The 25,701-nt window shown below is 53.3% G+C and overlaps 1 protein-coding gene across 1 annotated transcript in view; it reads left to right on the forward strand.

Moving 5' to 3' along the window:
• Positions 1 to 6,202: 6,202 nt before the first annotated feature.
• LOC116945818 (uncharacterized) overlaps positions 6,203 to 25,701 on the forward strand; it is a 46,561-nt gene continuing 27,062 nt past the window's right edge. The window contains exon 1 of the mRNA XM_032960384.2: positions 6,203 to 6,567. Coding sequence (XP_032816275.2) covers positions 6,556 to 6,567 — 12 coding nt within the window. The 5' untranslated portion in view covers positions 6,203 to 6,555. The remainder of the gene's footprint in view (positions 6,568 to 25,701) is intronic.

A 25,701-nucleotide genomic window follows, 5' to 3' on the forward strand; every position in this document is an offset into this window, starting at 1 on the left:
ACGCAAACTCCACATATACAAGAGGCGTAGAGGTCGAACCCACGACCTCCTGCATACCAGGCGATGTAGTTAACATCTCCGCCACCGCGGCATAATGCCCTTTAACCCAGGACAACCTCACCGGGTCTCAAGACTCTTTTCAAGAGGGCCCTGCTGCATTGAGACATTTGGCCCATGAATCCCATCAACGCGTGGGAGTTTGTCCTCGCGTGGCAGGGGAAACCCAGAGACAATCCACCACCGCGCACGAGCGCGTGACGTCGAGAGCGCCGCACAGATGAGTTCACGAAGCCGCTCGCCGTCACCGCCACCTCGTGGCCACCTCGCACATCTCTGCGTGATCCTTCCGCAACCCTTGCCCGCACAGAGCGCTTGGACCACCGCGCCCGGCTAGTGTCACGTGCGCCCGTTTGGCAGCGATTGTTTCGCTCTGCTTCTCGTGAATAATGGATCACCTCTGTGCTCGCTAAGGTATCATCGTCTTCCCCCCACCCCCAGCCCCAAGTGCAGCCACCACTCCTGCTTGCACTCCCCCCTCCTCCTCCTCTGCAAGGGTCCCGACTCCAGACCAGAGTCATGAGGTCCTCTCTCTCGGGTCTCCCACTCGGGCCCGTCCCAAATCTGCTCCCCCCAGCCCCCGCTCTCCCCTCCCCTCCATCCTTGTCCACCCCACTCCCTCCTCCCCCCTCCCGGGTCACGGTCCGTGATGTGGGGCTTAAGGAACCCGGGGAGCGGATTTCCTGCTGCTGTTGATGTTAATGCTGTTGATGCTGCTGTTGATTCTATCGCTGCTGTTGATGCTGCTGCTGTTGATTCTACCGCTGCTGATGCTGCTGCTGTTGATTCTACCGCTGCTGTTGATGCTATTGACTCTACTGCTGCTGTTGACTCTACTGCTGCTGTTGATTCTACCGCTGCTGTTGATGCTATTGACTCTACTGCTGCTGTTGACTCTACTGCTGCTGTTGATTCTACTGCTGCTGTTGATTCTACCGCTGCTGTTGATGCTGCTGTTGATTCTACCGCTGCTGTTGATGCTGCTGTTGATTCTACCGCTGCTGATGCTGCTGCTGCTGATTCTACCGCTGCTGTTGATGCTGCTGCTGTTGATTCTACCGTTGCTGTTGATGCTATTGACTCTACTGCTGCTGTTGACTCTACTGCTGCTGTTGATTCTACCGCTGCTGTTGATGCTATTGACTCTACTGCTGCTGTTGACTCTACTGCTGCTGTTGATTCTACTGCTGCTGTTGATTCTACCGCTGCTGCTGATGCTGCTGTTGCTTCTACCGCTGCTGTTGATGCTGCTGTTGATTCTACCGCTGCTGTTGATTCTGCTGTTGATTCTACTGCAGCTGTTGATACTGCTGTTGATTCTACCGCTGCTGTTGATGCTGCTGTTGATTCTATCGCTGCTGTCGATTCTACTATTTCTGGCAATAGTGTTGCTGCTGCTGTTGTTCTTTGCTGCTGCTGTTGCCGGCCGTGTCTCTTTCAGTTGCTGCTGTTCCTGCTGTGCGTGATGCGGTCGATGAACGGCACTGGCACCGTCGTTGCTGCTGTCGATGCTTCGAACAGCCGTCGCTCTCCCGTTACTGAATTGAACGTTTCGCGTTCGCTGCCACGTGATGGACACCGCTGCTACGGTCAGCAAAGGGGCGCGTGAGAAAGACGCAGTGAGGATACGGGACGAGTCGGAAGGGCTCGACAGAAGTTGCGGCGATGATCACGATGATACCCTCGACTTGCAACGCCGCCGCACGGCATTTCGCTCTCACGGGCGGAGGGCGACTCGGGGTCGCGGGGATGAACCACGGAGGAGCGGGAAGGAAGCAGCGGCGGCGGTAGCCAGGCAAAGAGGCCGGCCCTACCAACAGTTGCCCAAGGTCTGCGGTCCCTCTACGTGTTCAGATGTTTTCAGCCGATTGGTGAAGCTGGGCCCAATTAGTGACCCAAACGTAGAAGGTAGAGGTGGCACGTGGGAGAAGACGACCTGATGGTGATGATGGTGATCATGGTGATGATGCAGGCAGCGGTGAGAAGGAAACTGGGCACTGCTGCCTGGACACATGTAGGAGGATGGACAACAACAGGAACATTCAAAGTGTGTTGTTGTTCGGAAAAAGGGGAATGGGCCGGAAAGAGAGGAAGACCTCACAGAGAATGTCTCGACGAAGACGACGAAGACGACGACACGGGAAGAGAATGGTGTCAGAGAGATGTGGCCACCACTTGGGCAGATTGGCACAAGACAGAGGGAAGTGGAAACAACAAATAACGACATGTGCAGTGGACACCTACTACGGGCTTTATCTGCCCATGGATCGTGATGATGATGTTGAAGCACTAAGCCAGGAAACCTGAGCACTCGGAGAATACCCGTGCTTCCGTGCGAGGGGGGAACACTCAATCCCGTACAGACGGAGCAGGTGAAGTCCACACTCGCTGTACCGCCTTCTCGTGGCGAGCCAGGGCGGGTGTTGACCACCCACCTCCTGTGCCGTGCCGTGCCGGCCCTATATAGGGTGGCCGCCAACAACACTTGCCCCAACAGTCTGTTAAAGGCTCTACGGGGAGGCGGTGACCTTTGTGGGGTTTTTTGGTGGATCCCCGAACCGTTGGGGAAACCGTCAACACAAAACCGCCTCCTCAAAATTCCTCGACCGTGAATCACGAGCGGGACGAGAGCAGGTGACGGCGGGGCGCCAGGGTGCGACCCCGCCCGGGTGACTCAGGTGGGGGGGATCAGGCGGTGGGGACTGCGGTGGAGCGGCGGCGGCGTCGTGGTGGTGGTGGTTGAGAGCGCCACGCTGGGCACTGTTGAACGTCCTTCGCGCACCGTCCGTAGCCCAGCCGTGCTGATCGGAGGTGCGGTGGAAGTTGATCGGAGGTGCCCCTACGATCACACAAGACAAACATCCCCCAGCCCCGCCCCCTACAATCTTCACAGACTGTTACGGGGCGAGTGCTGTGAGCGAGTAAGCCACCTGTGAAGGCCGCATTTGTCTCCCACGTGGCGATGTTTACACACCGCGCCAGGTGCTTGTTTTGAGGCCGAGTCGACCTAGGGGAGGGCCAGGATCGATTCAGATCATCGTCATTGGTGTTGGGACCACTGAGCGGGAATCGGACTCGGGTCGCCGGGTTCGTAGCGCAGGGCGCTAACCGCTACACCACCGCTCCCCAAAACACACAACAGCCGCCATTCGCCACGAAGTGGCGGTGACGTCACCACGACGCTTGTGCCAGGCTATGTGCACCTTGAGGCCACGTTAAGTGTCGACCGCCCGCTGGCAGGAGGTCACGGGGCAGACCCAGGTGCCACGGGTCGACTGACTGAGATGACTGAGATGAGTGGCTGATGCACCACCTGTGCCCCCGACTGTGCAAAATTGTAGTGCTTTAGCTACCGCTCATAAACACACATACACATACGTATTTATTTTCGGTGGCGTAGTGATGAGAGCACTACTCTCTGTAGCCGGTGAGCTGAGTTCCATTCTGGGCCACGGTTAAGGTGTCAGTGGCAACATGACAACCAAGCGCTGGCACTCTCGACCTCACCAACCCACACTGACCAGAGTGGTGAAGTATGGTCAAACAACCTCGGTGACCGACAACAACAACATTTACAAAGGATTGAACATTATTTTACCACGATCACAACAATTGTCACGGCTCTCTCTCTTGTCTTCCTTCCCTGAAGCTCGCACGTGGCGCTGAACGTCGGACATCGTGTGCAAATGGCACGCGGTGCAACCGGAGAAGGCGTGGGGAGAAAATGCGCCGGCAAAACAACAACAACGAAGCGGTCGTGTTAGCAAAACAACAATAACCAGTTTCAGTTTATTTATTTTGGTATAGCCCCGTGAGCTATTCGGCTCTTGAATCGGGTGCAACCACAACGACGAGGTCGTGTTAGCAAAACAACAATAACGACGCATTCGTCAATAACACCGTGTGTGTGGCCATAATGCAATTTTACAATAGGCGACGTTTGGAACGATGGTCCTTATTCAGAACACGTAAATAGAGCGGCCAGGAGAAAGGCAGAGTTGGATGGTAAGAGTTGCAGACTGCCAATTGTTGACACCATTGGGGGTCCCGATGAGAATTGCATTATTCAATGTTTCCCGATGACAACACGGTCTTTATTTAAACGGGCGTGTGAATAGTTACGTGATGGTTGGTTGCTATTGAGCAACAACACCCGTTCATTGATCAAAAAGTAAAAATAGTCACCATCATCATCATCGGCGTGGTCCTCCTCCTCGTGTAAACCAGGACAAAATTCCATTCAGACGCCTGTGACTCATGCCAATGAATGAGACGCGCGGAGTTGTTATTCCGCAGCAGATCGTGGTGAGAAAGTGTGCAATGGTCTCTCTGGCGGATAAACACGCTCTTCTCTTCATATTGTTCAACACACACGGACAGACGCACACACAGGCGCTCAAAAGTTGCACGAATACTCCACATTTCTTACTAATGAAGGGTATAGACTATACAAGTTCAGACTATATAATTAAAATTCCTGGCTGGTAAGCGAGCAAATAAATAAATAACGGCCGGAGTGAGTGAGTGAGTGTTGAGTGTGGGAGCCGCGTTATTTATAGATTGTCGGCTCTGCGCGTTCTCGACCGAATGGAATTCCTCTTTCTCCCCGCTCCTCCTCCTCCCCCCCTCCGCCCCCTCTTCACATTCCTTAGCCCCCAGCCGAGATTCCATCTCCCGTTCCCTTGTATGGAACGGTGGCGCCCACGTGCTCAATCTCTCATTTGCATATGATTATAAATCATTAACCGGCGTGTGCGTTTGTGTGAAGTATGGTTAAATACCCCCCCCCCCACCATGCGTGACCCCCACCCCCCATCATCCACGGTGTGTTCAGTTTCAGTTTATTTTCAGTTTATTGTGGTATAGCCCTGTGAGCCATTCGGCTCTTGAATCGGGTGCAACCACAACAAACAAAAGCACGAACAAGAAAAACATCTTAAAGTGACTCTGTAGAGGCCCTCATCCAGCAGTGGATTGATGTAAGGGTTGTACATGTACGCGTGTACATTATAACGCAGCGTAACGTATAAGCGCGATATAATATATCATCATTACGTTGCAGCCCTTTGTGTGTCAATCTACTTCTGGATGAAGTGCCACCATCCCTCCCACCCCTTCCACCCTTCCACCCTCCCACGCCATGTCGCTCATGTGGGTCGTTTGACCATACTTCACCACACTGGTTGGTGAAAAGGCGGTGGGGACCCAGGAGCGGTTCAAACACCACTCGCCACTGATGTTAGCCGTGGCCCCGAATCGAACTCAGGTGGCACTGCCCCGTAAATAGGTTCGTGGCGCGGTGCGCTAACCACTGCGCCACCGCTCCTCTCACAAGTGCAATCAGTACGCGTGGACATATCGTGTGCCATCTCCCTTCACTGCTGTCCCGTCTATTGTGCGTGCCACGTGGTTGTGTTTGGTGCGTCTCGCATCCGTGCGTTCCATCAGCGGGCATCGCAATGCATCAGCATGGCATCACAGCGTACAATCTGCACGTGGGCACGGCGCATACGATGCTGGCACGTATTACCGTTCATTGACATGCACCCCGACTAATGTCGGGGTGCATACTGACGCATCAACCACGCACCGGAGTCTTTATCTTGTAGCATCTCCGCACATGAACATGTACAGTAGTCACATATATTAACATATATTATCAGGCAGCCGTCGAATGGAATGCGCGCAGGAAGAGACTGGCGACGAAGGGGAGTGGGGGGGTGTGAATGAAGGAGGAATGTGGGAGGAATGAATGATGGAATCATGAATGGGAGAGAGAGATCATTCATGGAGGGATGGATGGTGGAGGGAGGGAGGGAATGAGTCAGGGATGGGGGGACGGTGAAAGGATGAAGGCGGCTGGGATGAATGAGTGAGTGATTGACAATGGAGGAGTGATGGATGGATGGAGCGAGTCAGAGATGGAGGGACTGCGAAGGGGTTTAGGAGCCAGGGAGGAACGAGTGAGTGATTGACAATAGAGGGAGCGAGGGATGGAGGGTGCTGGGTTCACGTCGGCCCTGCTGGGGGTGTTGGGAGTTGTCCCCCCCCAGCGCTGGGGGGGAGGGGCCGGGCCTTGGGCCGTCTTCTCCCGACCGTGGGAGGCGGTGAATGAGGTGGGGGAGAGTGGGGGAGGGAGAGTCAGGGAGGGAGAGTGGGCGGGTTCGCTGAGCTGGGGCTGGGTGTTGTCATCACTGCGCTCGGGAGGAGGAGGAGAGAGAGAGAGCGACACGGGGAGAAAGAGACGCACGGGGAGGAACTTGCCGTAGCGTCGCTGAGGATCCCCGGGGTTTCGGCGCGACGATGGCGTCGTCCTACTAAGCTCGCCGAGAGAGAGAAGAAGAGAGAGAGAGAGAGGAGGTTGCGGGGATCGCGTGCTCGGAGTGAGAGAGCGCGAAAGGGAGCAGCGAGAGGCCCGAGGAGAGCGACAGCAGCTGGGGAGGAGCCGCGCGGGTCCCGGGCTGCACGCCGGCAGCGCCCCGCGGATACGCGGCCACCATGAAGCAAATGGTAACGCGACTCCTCCCGTGCCGCTCTCTCTCGCCGTGTGTGTCTCCCTCTCTCGCTTTGCCACACGCAAGCCAGTTTGTCACCCTTATGCTCTCCCCCTTAGCTCTCTCTCAACTAGTTTAATCCACTCGCTCTTCTCCGCAGCCCCTTCCCCTCCGTCGTTCTTCTCTCGCCCCGCTCCTGACTTCGTGCGTGACTCTTTCCTCTCCCCATCTCTCTCGCTCTCGTCACTTCTTCCTCTCTTTGTCTCACTCCCTCTCTCTCGCTCCCCGTGCTCTCTCTCTCCCCGTCTCCTCGCACGAGTTGAAGCCCCGCGCTCGACGGAGGTCGAGACGAGTTAAGAACTTTAAAGAAGTTGTACGGCCCAAGCGTTTGCGCAACGGGGGACACGCGAGTGACGCCGCTGGGGTGTGACGTCACCGGTGACTTTTGAAGTCTTAATTAAATTATTAAAGAACGATACACAACGAAGCTTCTAAAACAGTGTTCTAATTTTCAGAGGTGGTGAGTGAGGGGGTCTACTTTCGCCGATAAGACATCTACAGCTGTCAACACAGACGGGTTCACCCCGTATTCTTGTCGAGGGTAATTGCGTTTTCAGGTCTAGCCTGCGTACAGCCGTTTCAATACGGGCACAACATTTGTGTTTGTCTTTTCGTGTTTCTCCCTTGTGATGGGACTTGGTAGGATGAACGTTGAGATTTCTAAGGGGCACGGGGTGACCAATAAGGTGTGAATTGGTCTGCAATAAGGTAGCGCACTGATAAGGGGTTGACAGGTACGAGACATCAACAGTGTGTGTGTGTAAGTGAGGCCGCCACACGATGTGAAACCATTGTTGGCTTTGTGACAGCAGCATGATTTTGTGTTTTGTCGTCGTGGTGGTGGTGTTGGTGGGGGGGGTTGCCCATGTCAGGGGCCGCACTAAAGGCCACCAGAGGGCCCGCCAGTGGCCCGCGGGCCTTACAATGGGAAACAAAAACCCTCACTTGACATCCTCGACTCTGGTCGAGTGTGTGAGCCACCAGATGACGGTGAGAGGCGCCCCTTCTCGTCAGCCTTCGGCGGCTGTGTGGAGATATCTCACCCCGCACGCCATGCCGGCTTTGTTGGAGGTTACTTGACCATACTTCACCACGCTGGGGTGGGGGGTTCCACGCTGTTTGGTGGAGCCGGGCAGCATAGACGTTGGAGCGTACTACAGTACAACGGTGCATTTGTGCTTCGCTGCCATCTGCTGACAACGTCGCCCAGTTATATACCCAGTAAACGTGGAACGTTGGCCCGACGTTCACCCAACGTTGTGTTTTTGTTTTAATGGGCGCCTTCCAGCTATGGTTGAAGCCAACGTTTGTTTTGGTTCAATGCCCAATCGATACTTGACATCTGCGTAACACGGCGAGGGCATATTTTGAGACGCGATCCCATTTACAGTTCCTAACAAGGGCGATTTTGTTCAGCCAAGAGTTGGAGAAAACACGCGGTACGGTTCACGTGCGCGTCTGGCCACGCGATGCTGATGAGACTCAAGAGAAATCGAAACTGGTTAAGAGTGTGGGGTTTTTTTTTTGCTCCCTTAAGCCGAATGCTGTTGGCCAACATGGTACCGGACCTCAGCGCCGATGGGCGATGGACTAATGCACACGGTACGCGTGTTGAACTTGTTTTTCACGGTACGTGGCCAGCCGCGCTAAGCGGAGGTGTGAGCGGAAGGACAACGCAACTGCACACGAGAAGCAGGCGAACACGGCCACTTTGCTGTCCACGTGGTGAAACAAGGCCGTATCGTTCAGACGAGAGGCGTCTTTAAACGGGGACTCCGGGGCTGTTCCACTATTTCGGATGTACATCTCGGACACTCGAACGTGTGTTGTGGTGCCACGGTGGCGAGACGTTAACTGCATCGCCTGGTCTGCAGGTGGTCGTGGGTTCGATCCCGACCCTGACGCAATGTATATTTGGATTTTGCACGGTCTCGTGGATATTTCTCCAGGTCCTCCGGTTTTTCCAATCCACATTCAGAATCGACGTGCGTCGAGAGTTATCCAGCTGCTATAAACCTCCACGCGATGAGCCACTTTGTTGAGCTCCCATTTGTGATAGCCAGGTTCGCTTCTGATAAAGCGCTAGAGAGCTCAGAAGTGGGCCTTACCTGGTAAAATAAACAACTTAGTTTAGTGTAATGGATTTTCAATATAGTCCTTTAACTTGGGTATACTTTGCCAGCCGATGAGGAACTTACGTGATCGAGATGCAAATTACTGCCGACATTTCTTCGGGTGCAATACAGTTCATTCAGTACCGAGCAATGTTGGACGCACTGAGACCAAGAGTCCTTTCCCATCCACGCTGCGATGGTGGTGGTGGTGATGCGTTTAGTTTTCTGCGCGTGTGTTGCGCCATTCTGTCAAACCATGGACTTGTTCCATTAATGAGCCACGGTTGTTGGTTTTTTTTTATAAAATCCAATACCGTGCTATTATTTACTTTCATAATTACACCACTTAGGTATTACTTCCGGGGAGGGGAGCGGTGGCGCCGCGGTTAGCGACCGCGCCGGTGTTCCGAACCCGGCTATCCGAGTTGTTTGATTTTCCGACCACGGCTAACGTCATCGGCGAACGATATCTGAACTGCTCCCGAGTCACCTGTAGCCTCCCCCACCTCTCGTTCACCAGCCGGCACTGACCGGCATGGTGAAGTATGGTCAAACAACTTTCATGACTGACGCAGCTTGCAGAGGCCTTTGTCCAGCAGTGGATTGACAAAGGGCTGTATGTTCGGTTTCATGGATTTGTCATCATCAGCGGCAGTCATGATCAATCCACTGTTGGATGAAGACCTCCAGGCTGGTGCTTGGGTTTAGGAGTTAGGTTCCTCCTCCTTCCCACCTTGGTCTCCCGACCCCAGGCAGGGGTGTGTGAGGATTCGGGGTTAAGGTTGCAAACAGGGACCCCGCGGTGAGTAGCTCGTGTTTCCCCAGACGGGAACTCGAAGAATGTTCACGTGAACTCGGAGAGAGTATTCACGTGAACGCCGAGAGAATGCCCGCGCGAACTCGAAGAGTGTTCACGCGAACTCCGGGAGAATGTTCACGTGAACGTGTATGGCCCTCTGTCAGACGACTGCTGGATTAGGCACTCCCCCCCCCCGCCCCACACCGCGTGCACCGTGGAGGTTATTTTGACCATACTTCACCGCACGCCGCTCTTTTGCGGGTTGATGAAAGTGGGGAGCTTATAAATGCAGTGCAGCAGTGGAGTTTTGCTGCCCTGGCCCTCTGTAGGCCACTGTGGAGAAATCGCAGCAGCCGGTATCGCCCTGCTCAGCGTGGCGGTCGCCCATCCATGCACTGTCGAAGGTCAACTCTCCTTAGCTTTCGAAATTCCAAGGGTGTTTTTTTCATGTTTGTACGTATGTATGTATGTGGAACTTCTTTTGCACCATACATAGCCAACCGTGCTAATCGGATGTGGCGGGGGAAGGACAACGAACTAAACATAAAAAAACAGTTCTAAAGAAATTACTTTTCAATCGAGATGATGATTTAAAAGTGCATAGCTCTCAGTGGCTTCCAAACATCGGAAGGAAGAGCGTTCCAGACGGCCACACAAGCGCGTCTGAACGCGGGCGATGCAGTGACCGTCTTTTGTTCGATGGACAGCCACAAGCCGCCGCTGCGACGGTGACCGGACGTAAGTTTTTATGAACTTCATCAAGCTCAAAGCCATCTCAAAGTTCACCCACAATCTGCGGTGAGTCTTTGATTGTACTGAATAGCTCAAACACTGAACAACTTGGAAATGAGGTGGCATTTTGCAGAGGTGATATGACCACAGGGCTTGATCTCTCCTGGATCTGTCCAAGTTGGTGGCCGAGAAAAAATCCTTCTGGCACTCCACACACCACGTCCAGTATACCGATCAACTATGGGCTGTGGCTACTACTAAAGTCACGTGCCACCTACTCCAGTCCACCAGCGACCCGGGAAATATTAATTTGAGAAATTAAGATCTGGATGTAATTGGTCTGGAAAGCAGTGGTGGGAGAGTGAGAGAGAGAGAGATAGAGAGAGTAAAAGCGGTTCGAGAGAGAGAAAGCAAGAGAGAGGAGAGAGAAATGAGAAGATCAGGAGAGAGAGAGCAGAGGTGAGACAGTGGAGAATGTGGAGTGACATGTGGCAGAGTTTGAATAGGGGAAAGACAGGACGAGGGGAGCGTAAACCATCGCGCAAACTCCGGTCATCCTCGCACCGCCTTTTGGCTGCTGCCATCCAACAAAGACGGTCACCGCATCGCGCGCTTTCAGACGCGCTTCTGCGGCCGTCTGGAACGCCGCTCTTCCTTCCTTTTGGTATTAGGAAGCCACCGGAGCTATGCGCTTTTAAATCACCTAGATTGAAACGTGTACATGCTGAGAACTGCTTTTTTGTGTCGAGTGTGCTGTCATTCCCCCGCACCTCCGACTAGCACGGTTGGCTACATTATTGTGCGAAACACGCTCAACATACAACACGTACACGTATGAGAGAGAATAGATATGAGAATAAGAGAGCAGCAAGGAGGAGAGAGGGAAGTGTGAGAGGTGGCGGTTCAACGGTAAGCGAGAGGGGAGACACGCACAGACACAGGCGCGAGAAAGGTAACCATCGCAAGTGATGTTTTAAAAACGCCCCCAGGCCACTTACGAGTCCTTAAGTCAGACAGCTGTAATCACCGGAGCGCACCTCCCATGCCCTGGTGATGACTCACTTGCTCGCTCGCTCGCTCCCGCCCGCCCACCCTTCCTGTTGCATTGCGCCCCGATGCATAATTACCACGGTCATTAAACGGTTAAAACGCGCGGCCAGAGTTGGGGCGTGCTTTTTAATCGGTGGCGGAAATGACATTTAATCCGCCCGGCCGATGTGCCCTCCAGAAAACAAAATGTGCTCCCATCAGCGGATTGTTTAAACGAAGGCGGCAGTGGCGGGCGGCGTCGGCGGCGTCGGCGTTCGTCGATTGGTGCGGGCGACTAAACTGTGGTCCATCGATTCCACGGGGTAACATCAGTGGCGAGTGTTATCCGAACTAAACCCGTTTTGGGTATTCGCTCCCCCCTTACCGCCACCCGTCTTCACCAACTCGCACTGACCGGCGCGGTGAAGTGTGGTCAAGCGATCCCCAGGACTCGCACCCCCTGGGGAGAGCCTTCGTCCAGCAGTGGATTGAGAATAGACGACGGAGCCGTCGGCTCGGCGGTGGAGCCTGTTAAAGGCAGCGGGCCATCGGCGTGTGTAAAACAGAGCCGCCAGAGAATTATTACTAAAAACATAGCGTCAAAGTTGATCACAGCATGAAGTGAACCACTTTCTACTTCATGATCGGAATCAGTATTTATACTGGAGGAATCCGATGAGCTATGAAGCTCTTTTTCACAAAGATCCTGTCGGGGCGGGTCAGAACGGTACAATAACAAACAATACAACACACACGATAGGAGTGCAAAGCGTAGGATAATCAGTATAGCAAAATATACAGCCCCTCATGCTCATCAACTACTGTATGAATGCCCCACTGTTCCGTATCATTCATGGGTGGGTGCTTGACCATTGTTCATCAGACTGCTCAGTATGCTTTGTGAAGCAGTGGGGAGGGAGGGGGGTGTTGGCCGTGTCCTGGAATCAAACTCGGCTCGTCAGGTTCACAGCGGGGTGTGCTAACCCCCCACCCCCGCCCCCAATAAATAATAAATACAGTATTTCACAAATACTTTACAGGAATTCACTCAAGCTGGAACTATTCCACACTGCAGGAATTCACTCCCGCTGGCCAAACTGTAAGCGCGGGCGAGAAGGTGTACCCACTGTTTACCCCACCGCAGTCGTAGTTGTGCGGTGCCTGAAATCCGTAGTCGGAGAGCGATGGGGATGTGGTGCCCATTTAGCAGGGGGTGGGGGGGGGCATAGCCCAGGGATGAGAACCTAAATGTAGTGGCGGCAAACTTCCCCAGTGGACATCCAAGAGGGCATCGCAACCAAGAGGCCCTTCCGCTGGGCAGCTGGGGAAGGGCACGGGTTTTTGTTTGTCCAGCAGAGGGGCAGCAGTTTGTCCACCTGCCCCACCCCCACCCCCCATGCTGGAGACGATCCTGAGGGTGGGGGGGGGGTGTCGGGATAGCTGGTGGTTGACGTGGTATTGGGGGTCAAGTTTCGCGAGTGGAACCCAGAGGTTGCAGCGAGTCGGGATGGTTGGTGGCTGACGTGGTATTGGTGGGGGTCAGGGTTCACGAGACGCTTTGTGTGTTTTTTTTGTTAAAGCTGCTGTCGCCGCAGTGAGAAATGCCACTGCTGGGTATTAAACAACAAATATTTGGCAATGGATAAAGCACCATTTGGTTTCAAATAGTTCTGTGGTGACCAATCGCAAGTTCCCAACCATGACCCGAGCCCGAACCCGGTCTCTGCACGGCGCATGTCCCCTGTCCTCTACGTGGCGATGTCGCGCCCATCAACACAAATTGTGATTGGTGGCAGCGGAGGGTTTCCAAAACGTCACTCATGAATGACGACGCAAACCGTTGGGCGAACAGAAAAGCGACAAGGAGGCCCCTGACAGAGCAGTTCGAGAGGTGCATTTAAAGCAGGGGTGGGGAAGCTTTTTTTCTGCCAAGGGTTCATTTGGATATCTATAACATTATTCACGGGCCATGCAAAATTATCAACTTCAAAATTAACCTTTTATATTTGGTCAAACATTTAAGTAACTCACCCCTAATGCGATGACTGGAACTGCTTCTCTTTGGTGAGGCGTGTGGTGATGTTAGCTGGTATTGATGATGTTACCACTCGCAACTGCTTTTCCACGTTTGCTCCTAGATTTATTGAATTTCGAGTCCCGCCTGCGGTTGCCTTGGCAGGGCCACACCAAATGATTTCGCGGGGCCGGACGTTCCCCACCCCTGATTTAAAGGTAGGGCTAAGGGGAGAGTGCGAGGGCCAGTCATTGCGACTGGTGAGTTGGTTGGGGCTGGCATCGGGGATAGGACTCCGTGGCTGGCTTGGGAGAGCGAGGGTGGAGGGTAGGGCTCGTACGAGCGGCTGGTAGGCTCGTTGTTTGGGGTCAAGGGGAAGGGATAACAGAAGCACAGTAAGTGGTACACGCTACGTGGTTGTCTAGCTGGTTGGGGTTGACGCTACGACTCCCGGCAACACTTGCGGTTGCTTGGTTAACTGGCGAGGGTCGGGGCTCGGAGTTGTTATCGGCGGCAAGTTGGTGGTGGTGCGGGTCAAGCGAGAGGGGACAGTTGCAGTGTCTGCTGGGCGAGGTGGTTAGGGTTGAGGGGGGGTATGGCTCATCATGTTTGCTCGCCCAGTGTGTTCCGCCCCCCCCCCCCGATTCCCCCCGCCCCCCACCAGCGCCCCCCCCCCCCCCCCCATTGAAACTTGTGACCTTTTCGAGTGTTTTTGTCCACTTGTCATGTCTGGCATTCGGCGCGCTCGCCCACCGTCGGGATCATTGTGCCTGCATAGACCGCAGGGAGGGGTCATTCATGACGACATCTCTCCACCGCACACCACTCCTCCCGCCCCCGCCCGTGTACCCCCCATCGCCTGGGGTATTCGGGGACACAGACCCCAGTTGGGGGACTTTTAGGACCCCGAGCCACGACCGCTCCTCCCCCCCCCACTAACAACCCAAACGTAACCGGAGGAACGTAGACCGTCCGTCACGGCCGGTCCATCACTGCGTACGACCGCATTGTGATGTAAAATAGTGGAGTGGTGGGAGGGGGGGGGGCTCCTGTTGGACTTTAACGACGCGGAAGCACGTGGGGATAAATAAATAATGAATGCCTCTGTGGAGGATGTGACCCCCCCCACCTCACTGTAGTCCCTCCCCCCCCCCCCCCCACGTTGAGGAAGCGGCGTGGAACCCCCCGCGATGCGTGAAGCGTCCGGCGTCGCCAAACGACGCGACGAGTTTAAGGGGCGCGGCGGTGGCTGAGATGTTGACTACCTCGCCTGGTATGCAGGAGGTCGTGGGTTCGATGCCGACCCTGACGCCTGCTGCTGCTGTATATTTGGAGTTTGCCTGTTCTCTCTCTCCCCGTGGTCGCGTGGATTTTCCTCCGGGTCCTCCGGTTTTTCCCCTCCACATTTAGAATCAACGTCACGCGTTTCGAGTCTTTGGCCGCTGTAAATGTCCACGTGATAATCTACTTAGTTGAGCTGTCATTTGTGGGCCAGGTCGCGTCTGAAAAAGAGCTACATAGCTCAGTGCGCCCGTTACCTGGTAAGAAAAATAGTTTTAGTAAGAGATGCAACGGTGACGCGCTGCTTCGTCGATGAAACACAATCAGGTTCTCAATGTCCCCGTCGCGGAAACTTCATCCTCGTAACATTACAACGCTTCGCCCTAACCCTCGCCACCCTTGCCACCCTCACCACACTCGCCACTCTGGCTACACTCACCACCCTCGCCGCCCTCACCACCCCCGACACACTCGCCACCCCCGCCACCCTCACTACACTCGCCACCCTCACCACTCCCGCTTTTTGTTCCATTTTCAGTTCAGTAAATACGCGCGTTGAACTTCTTTCGCACCGTACGTCGCCTACCGCGCTAATCGGAGGTACGGGGGAGGAGGAAGGGCAACGAACTAAACACAAAAAGCAGATCCGAAAGAAATGAGGTTTCAATCTAGATGATGATTTAAAAGTGCACAGCTCCAGTGGCTTCCTAGCATCTGAAGGGAGAGCGTTCCAGACGGCCGCAGAAGCACGTCTGAATGATGATTTAAAAGTGCACAGCTCCAGTGGCTTCCTAGCATCTGAAGGGAGAGCGTTCCAGACGGCCGCAGAAGCGCGTCTGAAAGCGCGGTCAGCGTTGACCGTCTTTGTTCGACAGCTGAGCCAAACGCCGCTGCTGCTCCTTTGTGGATGACCGACCAGAGTTCGCGTGGTTGATGGTTTTTTCTCAGCCAGACACACAGCGGTTGGCTGGGTGGCGGGGGGGGGGTGGTCATCAGTTTGTAAGGAGTTGGAGAGAGGGGAGGTTGGTGGTTGGTCGCGGGCTGGGGGCTGACGGAAGCCTCTTCCGTGGCCGGCAGCGTCCCTAGGGACAGACTTAAGAGAATCTCTTTTCCCCGTGTCTCGCCAGTGGGACACTTCCTGTCTCTCCACGGCTCAACGCCCTCCACCCCCCATCCCTGCCGACCGCTTCCCTCTGTCCCAGATGCCCCCCCTACCCCCCACTAGCCAGTGTGGCCTTTATGCCGTCTCCGATGAAACGAGTGCACGCATGCAAGCGCCCCCCCCCCTTCTGCCTCCACTTCTATGGTAGCCCCCCCCTACCACCCCCCCACTGAAGTAATCTGTGTCGCTTAGTCCGGTTCTGTCCATCGGTGTCGGTATAGATTACTGTGTAGCTGTGATGCTATGCCTCTGTGAATTAATCTCTCCGTGTGTTCTGCGTCCCTCTGTGTCTCCACGTCTTCAGCACTCTCTCTGGGGGTGGATCTCACCGTGGAATTGTATTTCTCCGTGACTTTGTCTCTCGCCACACATCAAGTGTCTCTTGATCAGCCTCTCCGCGGCTTTCTGTCTCTTGCCATGCCACGGTGGCGAGATGTTAGCTGCCTCACCTGGTATGCAGGAGGTCGTGGGTGCAATCCTGACCCTGACGATGCCTGTATATTTGGAGTTTGCGCGTGTCTCTCTCCCCCCCGTGGTCGTGTGGATTTTGCTCCGGTTTTTCGCTCCACATTTGGACGTCTCAACACGCGTTTAGAGTATTTGGCTGCTATGAATGTCCACGTGATAAGCCACCACCACTTCGTTGAGCAATCATTCGTGGCCAGATCGCTTCTGAAAGAGAGCTACCAAAGCATCAGTGGGCCCTCGCCCCGGTAAAACAAAAAAAAAGGTGAAATAGTTTAACCTCCGCAGGGTGTCTGCGTGTTCTAGCTGCTTTTCACTCCACGTTCGCGTCTCACGCCGCGCCTCTCCCGTTTCAGGGACTCTATCGTTCTCCGCGTTGTCGCCGTGTCTCTGTCTTCAGGAGGCCCAGGCCAACGAGAATCCCTCCTCCACTGCCTCTGCCACCCGGACCACCACCACCACCACCCCCCCGCCACCACCTCCTTACACAAGGCCCCACTTAGTGTAGCGATGTCACAGCCCTTGCTGCCCTGCCTCCACCCCTCCATGGAGGAACTGCTTTTAACCGTGCTTCATGAGGCACGGTGGGGTGTGCTTGGGGTGTGAAGGCCCCCCCTCCACACTCCCCGGCTGGACAACAGGAAGCTTGTAGTGAACAAGAGAGCCACTTGTGAGGAACGTTTGTGGAGTGGATCTGCAGCCGAGTCAGCCAATTTTGGGTGGTGGGGTGCGGTAGAGGCACTAGGATTGTAATCTATGCAATCCTAGGGAGATGACAGAAGAGATAAGGAGAAAGCAATATAAATGTGTACTGTACAGTAGTCGGATAACAGAAATTTAGACCGGGTGAAAAAAAAATGTAATAATGATAATAAAGAGATGTGGTGAGATGCAGAAAAAGATGTGAGATGAGAGAGAATTTAATGAAAGTTCTTCTAAAGATAGGGACTGAAGGAACGAGAAAGAGAAGGGTAAGAGATTGGTGCCAGAAAAGATGTGGCCGCCACTTGAGCAGATTGACGAAATGTGAAGTGCACACCTGCGGGGCAATATCTCTGCCCATGGATCGTGATGATGATGATGATGAAGTTCTTGCTTTGCGATGAGGATTTGAACGTGAGCTGATGTTTGATGCCCTTGGGGGGGGGGGGAGGTTGTGGCACACGCTTTCTCTCGGTTCGTTTCCTCTGCCCAGCGCCACGGCACGGGGCGCAGTGGAGAACTTTGTTGCAGAACTCGGCGCAGAACTCGGGAGTCTGGCAGGAAAATCTGTTGGAAGCGTCCCTCACTAAGTTGTCGTGACGTTCGATCAAGCGTGGGGCCCCCAGAGGCGACGCGTGAAGCCAGCTTCTGGTTAGGCGTTTTCATGTTCCCGCACGTAAAACAAACAAAAAAAATACTCCGTTGCGATCTTGCCGAATGTTGTGCAACATCCTGGTGCTAAACACAGGTCTATAGCCTCGCCGCTGCGTCCGTTTGGCGACACGTTTGCGTATTATTGATCCATTAAAATCAATTGATCCATTAAAAAAAACTGCCCCATCCCCCCCCCCTCCCCAGTACAGTACAGACTTAGGAAGGCCTGAGGGCCCCATGCCCTGCCCTCCCTGCTTGCCTGGATGGCCGTGACCCAGAGGGGTCACCAAAAACCCGGCAGGAATCTAGGCGAGAGGGACGGTGAACGACGACAACACAAAGAGTTGCGTGTAATTGTAAAAAAAATGGAAATAATACAATGGGAGCAAAAAGCTATGAATGTGCCTTATCGATCTTCATAATGCCAGCGAACCGTTTGAATTCATAACACCTCAATGCAATCGCATCTCAAGATTACAAAACAAATGGGATGAGATGTTGATCAAGTTTCCTTGTTAATCGTGCATGTATTCATAATAAAGGTTGTTGGGTTAGATCGTGTGAGTATACATGTGTCTGTAACTCTCGTGTCAAACCTTACTTGGGTGTGTTAGGTGGTGAAGGGTTACAACACATACTTACGTGATCTAACCCCCCCAAAAAAAACCTTTATTATGAATATTGGTTGCGAAAGCATACGTGTTAAGCCATGTTATGTATTCATAATAAAGGTTTTTGGGTGAGATCGCGTTATTTATAAATGTGCCGTAACCCTCCACCACCTGACACGGCCAAACAGTAAAAAAAATGTGTCACGTTTACAAAGGGCAAATAGTTCACTACCTTAGCCCACCGGTGTGTTGAAGAGTGAATCAACATCATTTAAAATTTGAGTACGACGTTTCGCTGGTAATTACATCCAGCATCATCGGGCTATTTGCCAGAATGGTGAGGCTCTCCACTTGCTCCCGGTCTTAAATAGAGCAGCAGCAGGGTGACGTCATCATTTAATTCATTCAGGTGCAGTGATTTGAGGCAGAGAGGGGGGCGGTATTGTAATTGTATAATAGATTGGTAATCATCCAATTGTTACTCATTGGTATTTGTCATGTATGTTGAACTTCTTTGGCACCGTACATGGCCAACCGTGCTAATCGGACGTTCCACGGTGTCTTAATTAGTCTTGTTGCCTTAGCAACCAGGTCACCCGGATCAAGAAAACTTCAGTAAACTCCAAGCTGTTGCATGGCGAAAGTTGTCGCTCCAGTAGTTGCAAACCCACTCGCAGTGTTGCCAGCCCGTGACAAAAACGGGGCAACGCACAAGAAGTCATTGTTGGGCACCGTAGGAGCAGCCTCTCTCCACATTATTGAGCCGTCCACATGGCCCAGCGGTAGCGGCGTCCGCCCAATGGTTGCAGAGGTTCGCGGTTTGAATCCAGCGGCAGCCCTGATTATTACTGCGGGTGTGATTATACGGTATACAGGACGTCCTGGTTTCGATCCCGACCCTGCCGATGGCTGTGTGTTTCGAGTTTGCGTGTGTCTCTCCCCGTGGTAGTGTGGATTTTTTTGTTATCCGGGTCCTCCGGTTTTTCCCGTCTACATTTAGTGTGAACATCACGCGTTCCGGGTACTTGGCTGCCACACATTTAAACGTGATGATGAGCCACTTCGTTGAGCTATCTTTTGTGATGGCCAGGCCAGTTCTGAAAAACAGCTACGTCATCTGCTTCACTCTCATTGGGTGGTTAAAGATGCCTGTGGCGACATTCGCAAGAGTAGGCCCGTCGTGTGCTGGTGTCGGGGTAACAAAGATAGAACATCGTCTCGGTTTGCCAACATTCGTTAATTACTCAATTGGGGTTTTTAAACACGGAGCGGCAATCATCGTCCATACGGCTGATGGACTCATGCCCCCCGGGCGACGCTTGCAAACTAAACTGTTCAACTAAACAATTTTTGTATTTTACCAGGTATGCCCCACTGAGCTCTATAACAGCTCTCATTCAGAAGCGACCTGGCCATCACAAATGATAGCTCCACGAAGTGGCTCGTCGTCATTGTGTGGAATGTATAACAGCCACATCCTCAAATGAGACGAAGTCCTGGTCTCATTGAGTGCCCACCGGGGCTCAACAAAATAAACCTGAAATTTGTATTTGAAACTACACGATTCACGTTTTGTTTCTTATTTGTGGAAAATCAAATAAAAAAAAGGTTTGGCTAAAATAATCACCGCTTAAACTTTCCCGGATTATTTTTCGAACGCTGTTAGTTTTGTTTCGTCACACCGAGTGTTTTGAAAGTGGTTTCAAAGTAACATTACATTTTAAATCTTCAGGCTTTAGTTAATAATGCATACCTGATCACTTATGGCCTACTCATGGCCCATAAGTGATCAGGCTAATGCTGAAATTTACTTCCCTGAAGATAAATTGTTCTACTCCTCGTCAGAACACTGTTTAGTCTAAGCGATTCCCCGCACGACTGAGTGCTCATCTCGCTACAGCCCTGAACCAATTTTGGGGGTAAATTCCACATTCCTATCGGCGAGGACGAGTCCGTCCATTGGGATAACTGCTGTTGACCCCCCCCCCCCTCCCCCGCACCAGTGGTGCTCACTGCGTCTGTCTATGATGGAGGGCAAATTACTCGCAAGCCATAAACCTTCATCTGGAGGGCTGCGGCCGGCCATAAGCAACCTTCACGGGAAGGTTGCAGCATTACCCTCAACGTAAGAGACCGAACTTGAGCGGAAGTTATAAGATAGGACCTCACTCACAGGATGACGCTGGTAATGGTATAAGCACCCTGGATTTACAATCCGGAGGTCGCTGCTTCGATCTCCCGGCGCGGCAGTTCAAACAATGGACACGTTTCCAAAAATCACCGACCCCCTTTTCTCACCCGACCTGCCCTCCTGTTCGTTTCTGCCCACCCAGCAGTTAACACGCCACGTTGGGGTGAGGCGTGGGTACGCCGACCTTTTCCGAGACGTCTGGCCAGCATGGAAGAGAAGGCCACAAGCCTCCCCCTCGACCAGGGGGGGGGGGGTCGGCAAAAAATAACCTACGGCGCCGGAGACGCGTGCGTGTGTGTGTGTGTGTCACTGTGCGTGCGTGTGGGGAGCGGTAGTGTAGCGGTTAGCGCTACGCTGCGCTATGAACCTGGCGACCCGGGTTCGATTCCCGCTCACGGCCAACACCAGTGACGATTGTCTGAACCGGTCCTGGGCCTCCCATAGGTCGACTCAGCCTCAAATGAGTACCTGGTGCGGTGTGTAGTAAACATCGTCACCGGGGAGACAAAGGCGTTCGGCCGTGGTGCTGGCCACCCACCCCCTCGTGTACCGTTTCGGCCTTCATAGGTGCTCGCTAACAGCACTTGCCCCTACAGTCTGTTAAGGCTATACGGGGGATCTTTTTGTGTGTGCGTGCGGCGGTGGCGGCTCTATTTCTGGAGCTCCTTCGTGACGTTACTCACCGAGGACCCGCCACTGTCTCGTGTTCACGTGCGTTGTGCGGCTTCAAGTATTGAGTCCTTTTTACCGAATCCGCAAAGAAATTGCTGCTTGTGTTATTCTGGTTGCCGACCCCTGCTCTGGACTCTAGCGAGGCACCTCTAGAACCCCCCCCCCCCCCCGCGTAGCGGAGGCAACTTCTGCCAGCAGTGGTGGGCGATTGCAGGGGGTGGGGGGTGGGGGGCCGCTCCGTTATCCCCACAGGAGGCCACCACCGACTCCTAATTCCAGGCGCCAACTCGGCCGGTGCGTGCGTTGACGGTACTCGCCCAGCTGCCGGTGAAAGTTCGACGCGGTGTTCATCAGACCCCGCGTGAACCAGCGGACCCACCGCGACTGCCCAAAGCTCAAGAAAATAAACTCCGCTTGATGCGAGCGCGGCTGTCGAACGTCAAACTGTGGGGAGCAGAGGGGGGGGGGCAGTTGATGATGATGGGAGATGGAGTGTGGGGGAGGAGGGGTGGGGTGGAAGGGGACCTGGTGATGAGTTTCCCCCTCCGTCTTTTAAAACTCAAGAGTGTGACCCCCTACCCCCTCTCCCCTCTACCCGGTGTTTTACAGCTACTGTGGGCACCACGCTATTCCCCGACCATATTATTTTCCACGATTCCAGCCGCACGTCCATCCGCCCCATCCTTCCCCGAAGGCCCCTCTCTGCGGCAGCAGAAACAGCAGCAGCAGCAAAAAAAAAATGGAATTCAGATATAAAATGTGGCAGAGCTATTGTACAGCAAAGATAAAGATCTACCGTGTAGCTCCAATAGACCGCAGGGGCAAGTGCTGTTAGCAAGTGCTATGCGTGCGTACATACAGCACTACACAACGTTATGGCAAGCGCTGGCAGTGATGTACACAGACACATACAGACACACAAAGATACCCCGTGTAGCCTTAGCAGACTGATGGCGCAAGTGCTGTTTGCGAGGACCTATGAAGGCCGGAACGGCACACGAGGGAGTGAGTGGCCAGCACCACGCCCGGCTGCCTTTGTCTCCCCAGTTTTTATACATCGCACTGGGTACTCAGTTGAGGCCGAGTCGACCTAGGGCAAGCCCAGTACAGGCTCAGATAATCCCCTCTGGCTTTGGCCATGAGCGGGAATCGACCTCGGGTCGCCCGGTTCGTGTTAGTGCACTGCGCTAACCGGTCCCCATAAGTGATGTACACACAGACATACAGACACAGACGTACACAGGCACGCATGTAGAGACACATTTACACGGACAGCGCAGTACACAAACAGCCTACAGACTGCAGAGGCAAATGTCATTCGCGAGCACGTCCCGGCCAACGCACTGGAGCGGGGCCAGTGTGTCCGAAACGCATTCCCGGCCGCCTTTGTCTTCCCAGTGCTGATATTTACACATTGCCAGAGGTATATTTTCTTAAGGCGGTAGTGGACCGAGGGATGCGCCAGACTAGTTTCAGATAGCCACGTTCCACTGATGGCATATTTGGATAGGAATAATAGTATGTGTGTGCGTAATGGTACGTGTCTCCGTGCGTGTCGGCGTTTTGCGCGCGCGCACACAAACGCACACCATTATTCCCCGGCAAGGGGCTGGCTCTGGCTGTAAGCCGAGATGCGGGTGTCGGGTGGAACCACACCGTCTTATCTGGGATGGCCGGCTCCTGCGTTACTGCCCTTTGATATCGCGGGGCAGGCGGGCGGGCGGGCGGGCGTCTCTCCAGCTGGTAGACAGCACCTCCCTGTCCCCCCCCCTAGGAACTCCCCGGGCATCCATCACCATGCCTGCTCCTTCTTCACCCCCCCTGCGTCTCTCTCTCTCTGCCTGCTGTTGTGTTCTCAAACCCAAGGAAGCCTGTTAACTGTTCCAAGAACAAGAATTGGAATAAGTGAAGAAGCCTTTGCCGTTGCAGCCGCTGAGCGTTTTGGAACAGGTCTCGTTTCCTCCCTTAGCATCGTAAATCATCCTTCAAAAAAAGTGTCCACAAGCGGAAGATCAGTGCCGGTCACAGCCACGTCTGAGAATGTGATGTGTAACTTTGATCCGTACCCGCGTATCGATTGTTCAATTTTTAACGTGAAATTCTATTGAGGGGGGCTGCTGTGTGTTGTCTTGGTGTGGTCTGGGACTGTTGTTTTTGTAGTTGTTGTTGCTGTTTTTCTGCCTTCTCCGAGCTTGCATTGAGTGTTGAAAACTCGGCAGGAATCGATGTTAAAGAAGAAGCCTTTGCCGTTGCAGCCGCTGAGCGTTTTGGAACAGGTCTCGTTTCCTCCCTTAGCATCGTAAATCATCCTTCAAAAAAAGTGTCCACAAGCGGAAGATCAGTGCCGGTCACAGCCACGTCTGAGAATGTGATTTGTAACTTTGATCCGTACCCGCGTATCGATTGTTCAATTTTTAACGTGAAATTCTATTGAGGGGGGCTGCTGTGTGTTGTCTTGGTGTGGTCTGGGACTGTTGTTTTTGTAGTTGTTGTTGCTGTTGTTTTTCTGCCTTCTCCGAGCTTGCATTGAGTGTTGAAAACTCGGCAGGAATCGATGTTAAAGAAGAAGCCTTTGCCGTTGCAGCCGCTGAGCGTTTTGGAACAGGTCTCGTTTCCTCCCTTAGCATCGTAAATCATCCTTCAAAAAAAGTGTCCACAAGCGGAAGATCAGTGCCGGTCACAGCCACGTCTGAGAATGTGATTTGTAACTTTGATCCGTACCCGCGTATCGATTGTTCAATTTTTAACGTGAAATTCTATTGAGGGGGGCTGCTGTGTGTTGTCTTGGTGTGGTCTGGGACTGTTGTTTTTGTAGTTGTTGTTGCTGTTGTTTTTCTGCCTTCTCCGAGCTTGCATTGAGTGTTGAAAACTCGGCAGGAATCGATGTTAAAGAAGAAGCCTTTGCCGTTGCAGCCGCTGAGCGTTTTGGAACAGGTCTCGTTTCCTCCCTTAGCATCGTAAATCATCCTTCAAAAAAAGTGTCCACAAGCGGAAGATCAGTGCCGGTCACAGCCACGTCTGAGAATGTGATGTGTAACTTTGATCCGTACCCACGTATCGATTGTTCAATTTTTAACGTGAAATTCTATTGAGGGGGGCTGCTGTGTGTTGTCTTGGTGTGGTCTGGGACTGTTGTTTTTGTAGTTGTTGTTGCTGTTTTTCTGCCTTCTCCGAGCTTGCATTGAGTGTTGAAAACTCGGCAGGAATCGATGTTAAAGTATTAAAGCATTAAAGCTTTCGTGACTGCATAAAATTACTCATTGTTTTTTTTTGTAAAGTCACGTGATTTTACCGAAAAAACCAATGAGGAATCGATGTGTTCATGCAATTTCAACGTATATACTTTATTTTGTATTTATTTTTAATGACCTGTTTGCCTCTCCTACACTTTTCACTCCTATCGGTTGTGTTGTTTGTTGTTGTTTGTGTTGTTTGTTGTTGTTTGTGTTGTTTGTTGTTGTTTGTGTTGTTTGTGCTGTTTGTGTTGTTGTTTGTTGTTGTTTGTTGTTGTTTGTGTTGTTTGTGTTTGTTGTTGTTTGTTGTTGTTTGTGTTGTTTGTGTTGTTTGTGTTTGTTGTTGTTTGTGTTGTTTGTTGTTGTTTGTGTTGTTTGTGTTGTTTGTTGTTGTTTGTGTTGTTTGTTGTTGTTTGTGTTGTTTGTGTTGTTTGTGTTGTTTGTGTTGTTTGTTGTTGTTTGTGTTGTTTGTTGTTGTTTGTGTTGTTTGTGTTGTTTGTTGTTGTTTGTGTTGTTTGTGTTGTTGTTGTTTGTGTTGTTTGGTGTTGTTTGTGTTGTTTGTGTTGTTTGTTGTTGTTTGTGTTGTTTGTGTTGTTTGTTGTTGTAACTCTCTGACCCGCCCCCTCCTGGGCGTCTGTGAAAAAGAGCTTTAGAGCTCATCGGATTTCTCCTTGTGTGTTTAATTTCTCGCCACTGCTCCTCGAATGCCGTCGCTCTTCGAGGCTTCTCCCTGCTCGCTGCCCTTTCCCTGTTTGCCGCTCGCTGCCCTTTCTCTCACTCCCGGTGCTCTTCCCTTGCTCCGGTGCTCTTCTCTCACTCCCGGTGCTCTTCTCTCACTCCCGGTGCTCTTCTCTCACTCCCGGTGCTCTTCCCCTGCTCCCGGTGCTCTCCCCCTGCTCCCGGTGCTCTCCCTCTGCTCCCGGTGCTCTTCTCTCGCTCCCGATGCTCTTCTCTCGCTCCCGGTGCTCTCCCCCTGCTTCTGGTGCTCTCCCCCTGCTCCTGGTGCTCTTCCCTTGCTCCCGGTGCTCTCCGCCTGCTCCCGGTGCTCTTCCCCTGCTCCCGGTGCTCTTCCCCTGCTCCTGGTGCTCTTCCCTTGCTCCCGGTGCTCTCCGCCTGCTCCCGGTGCTCTTCCCCTGCTCCCGGTGCTCTTCCCCTGCTCCTGGTGCTCTTCCCCTGCTCCCGGTGCTCTTCCCCTGCTCCCGGTGCTCTTCCCCTGTTCCTGGTGCTCTTCCCCTGCTCCTGGTGCTCTTCCCCTGCTCCTGGTGCTCTTCCCCTGCTCCCGGTGCTCTTCCCCTGCTCCCGGTGCTCTTCCCCTGCTCCCGGTGCTCTTCCCTTGCTCCCGGTGCTCTTCCCCTGCTCCTCACCGCTTCTTGCTGCTTCCATCGACCTTCTCTCCCTACGCCTCCGTGCTCCTGTCGGCACATCTCTGCT

Source organism: Petromyzon marinus, chromosome 25 (genome assembly GCF_048934315.1).
Source record: "Petromyzon marinus isolate PM22_M1 ecotype Great Lakes invasive population chromosome 25, UKy_Petmar_22M1.pri1.0, whole genome shotgun sequence".
In the NCBI taxonomy this organism is placed as follows: Eukaryota; Metazoa; Chordata; class Hyperoartia; order Petromyzontiformes; family Petromyzontidae; genus Petromyzon; species Petromyzon marinus.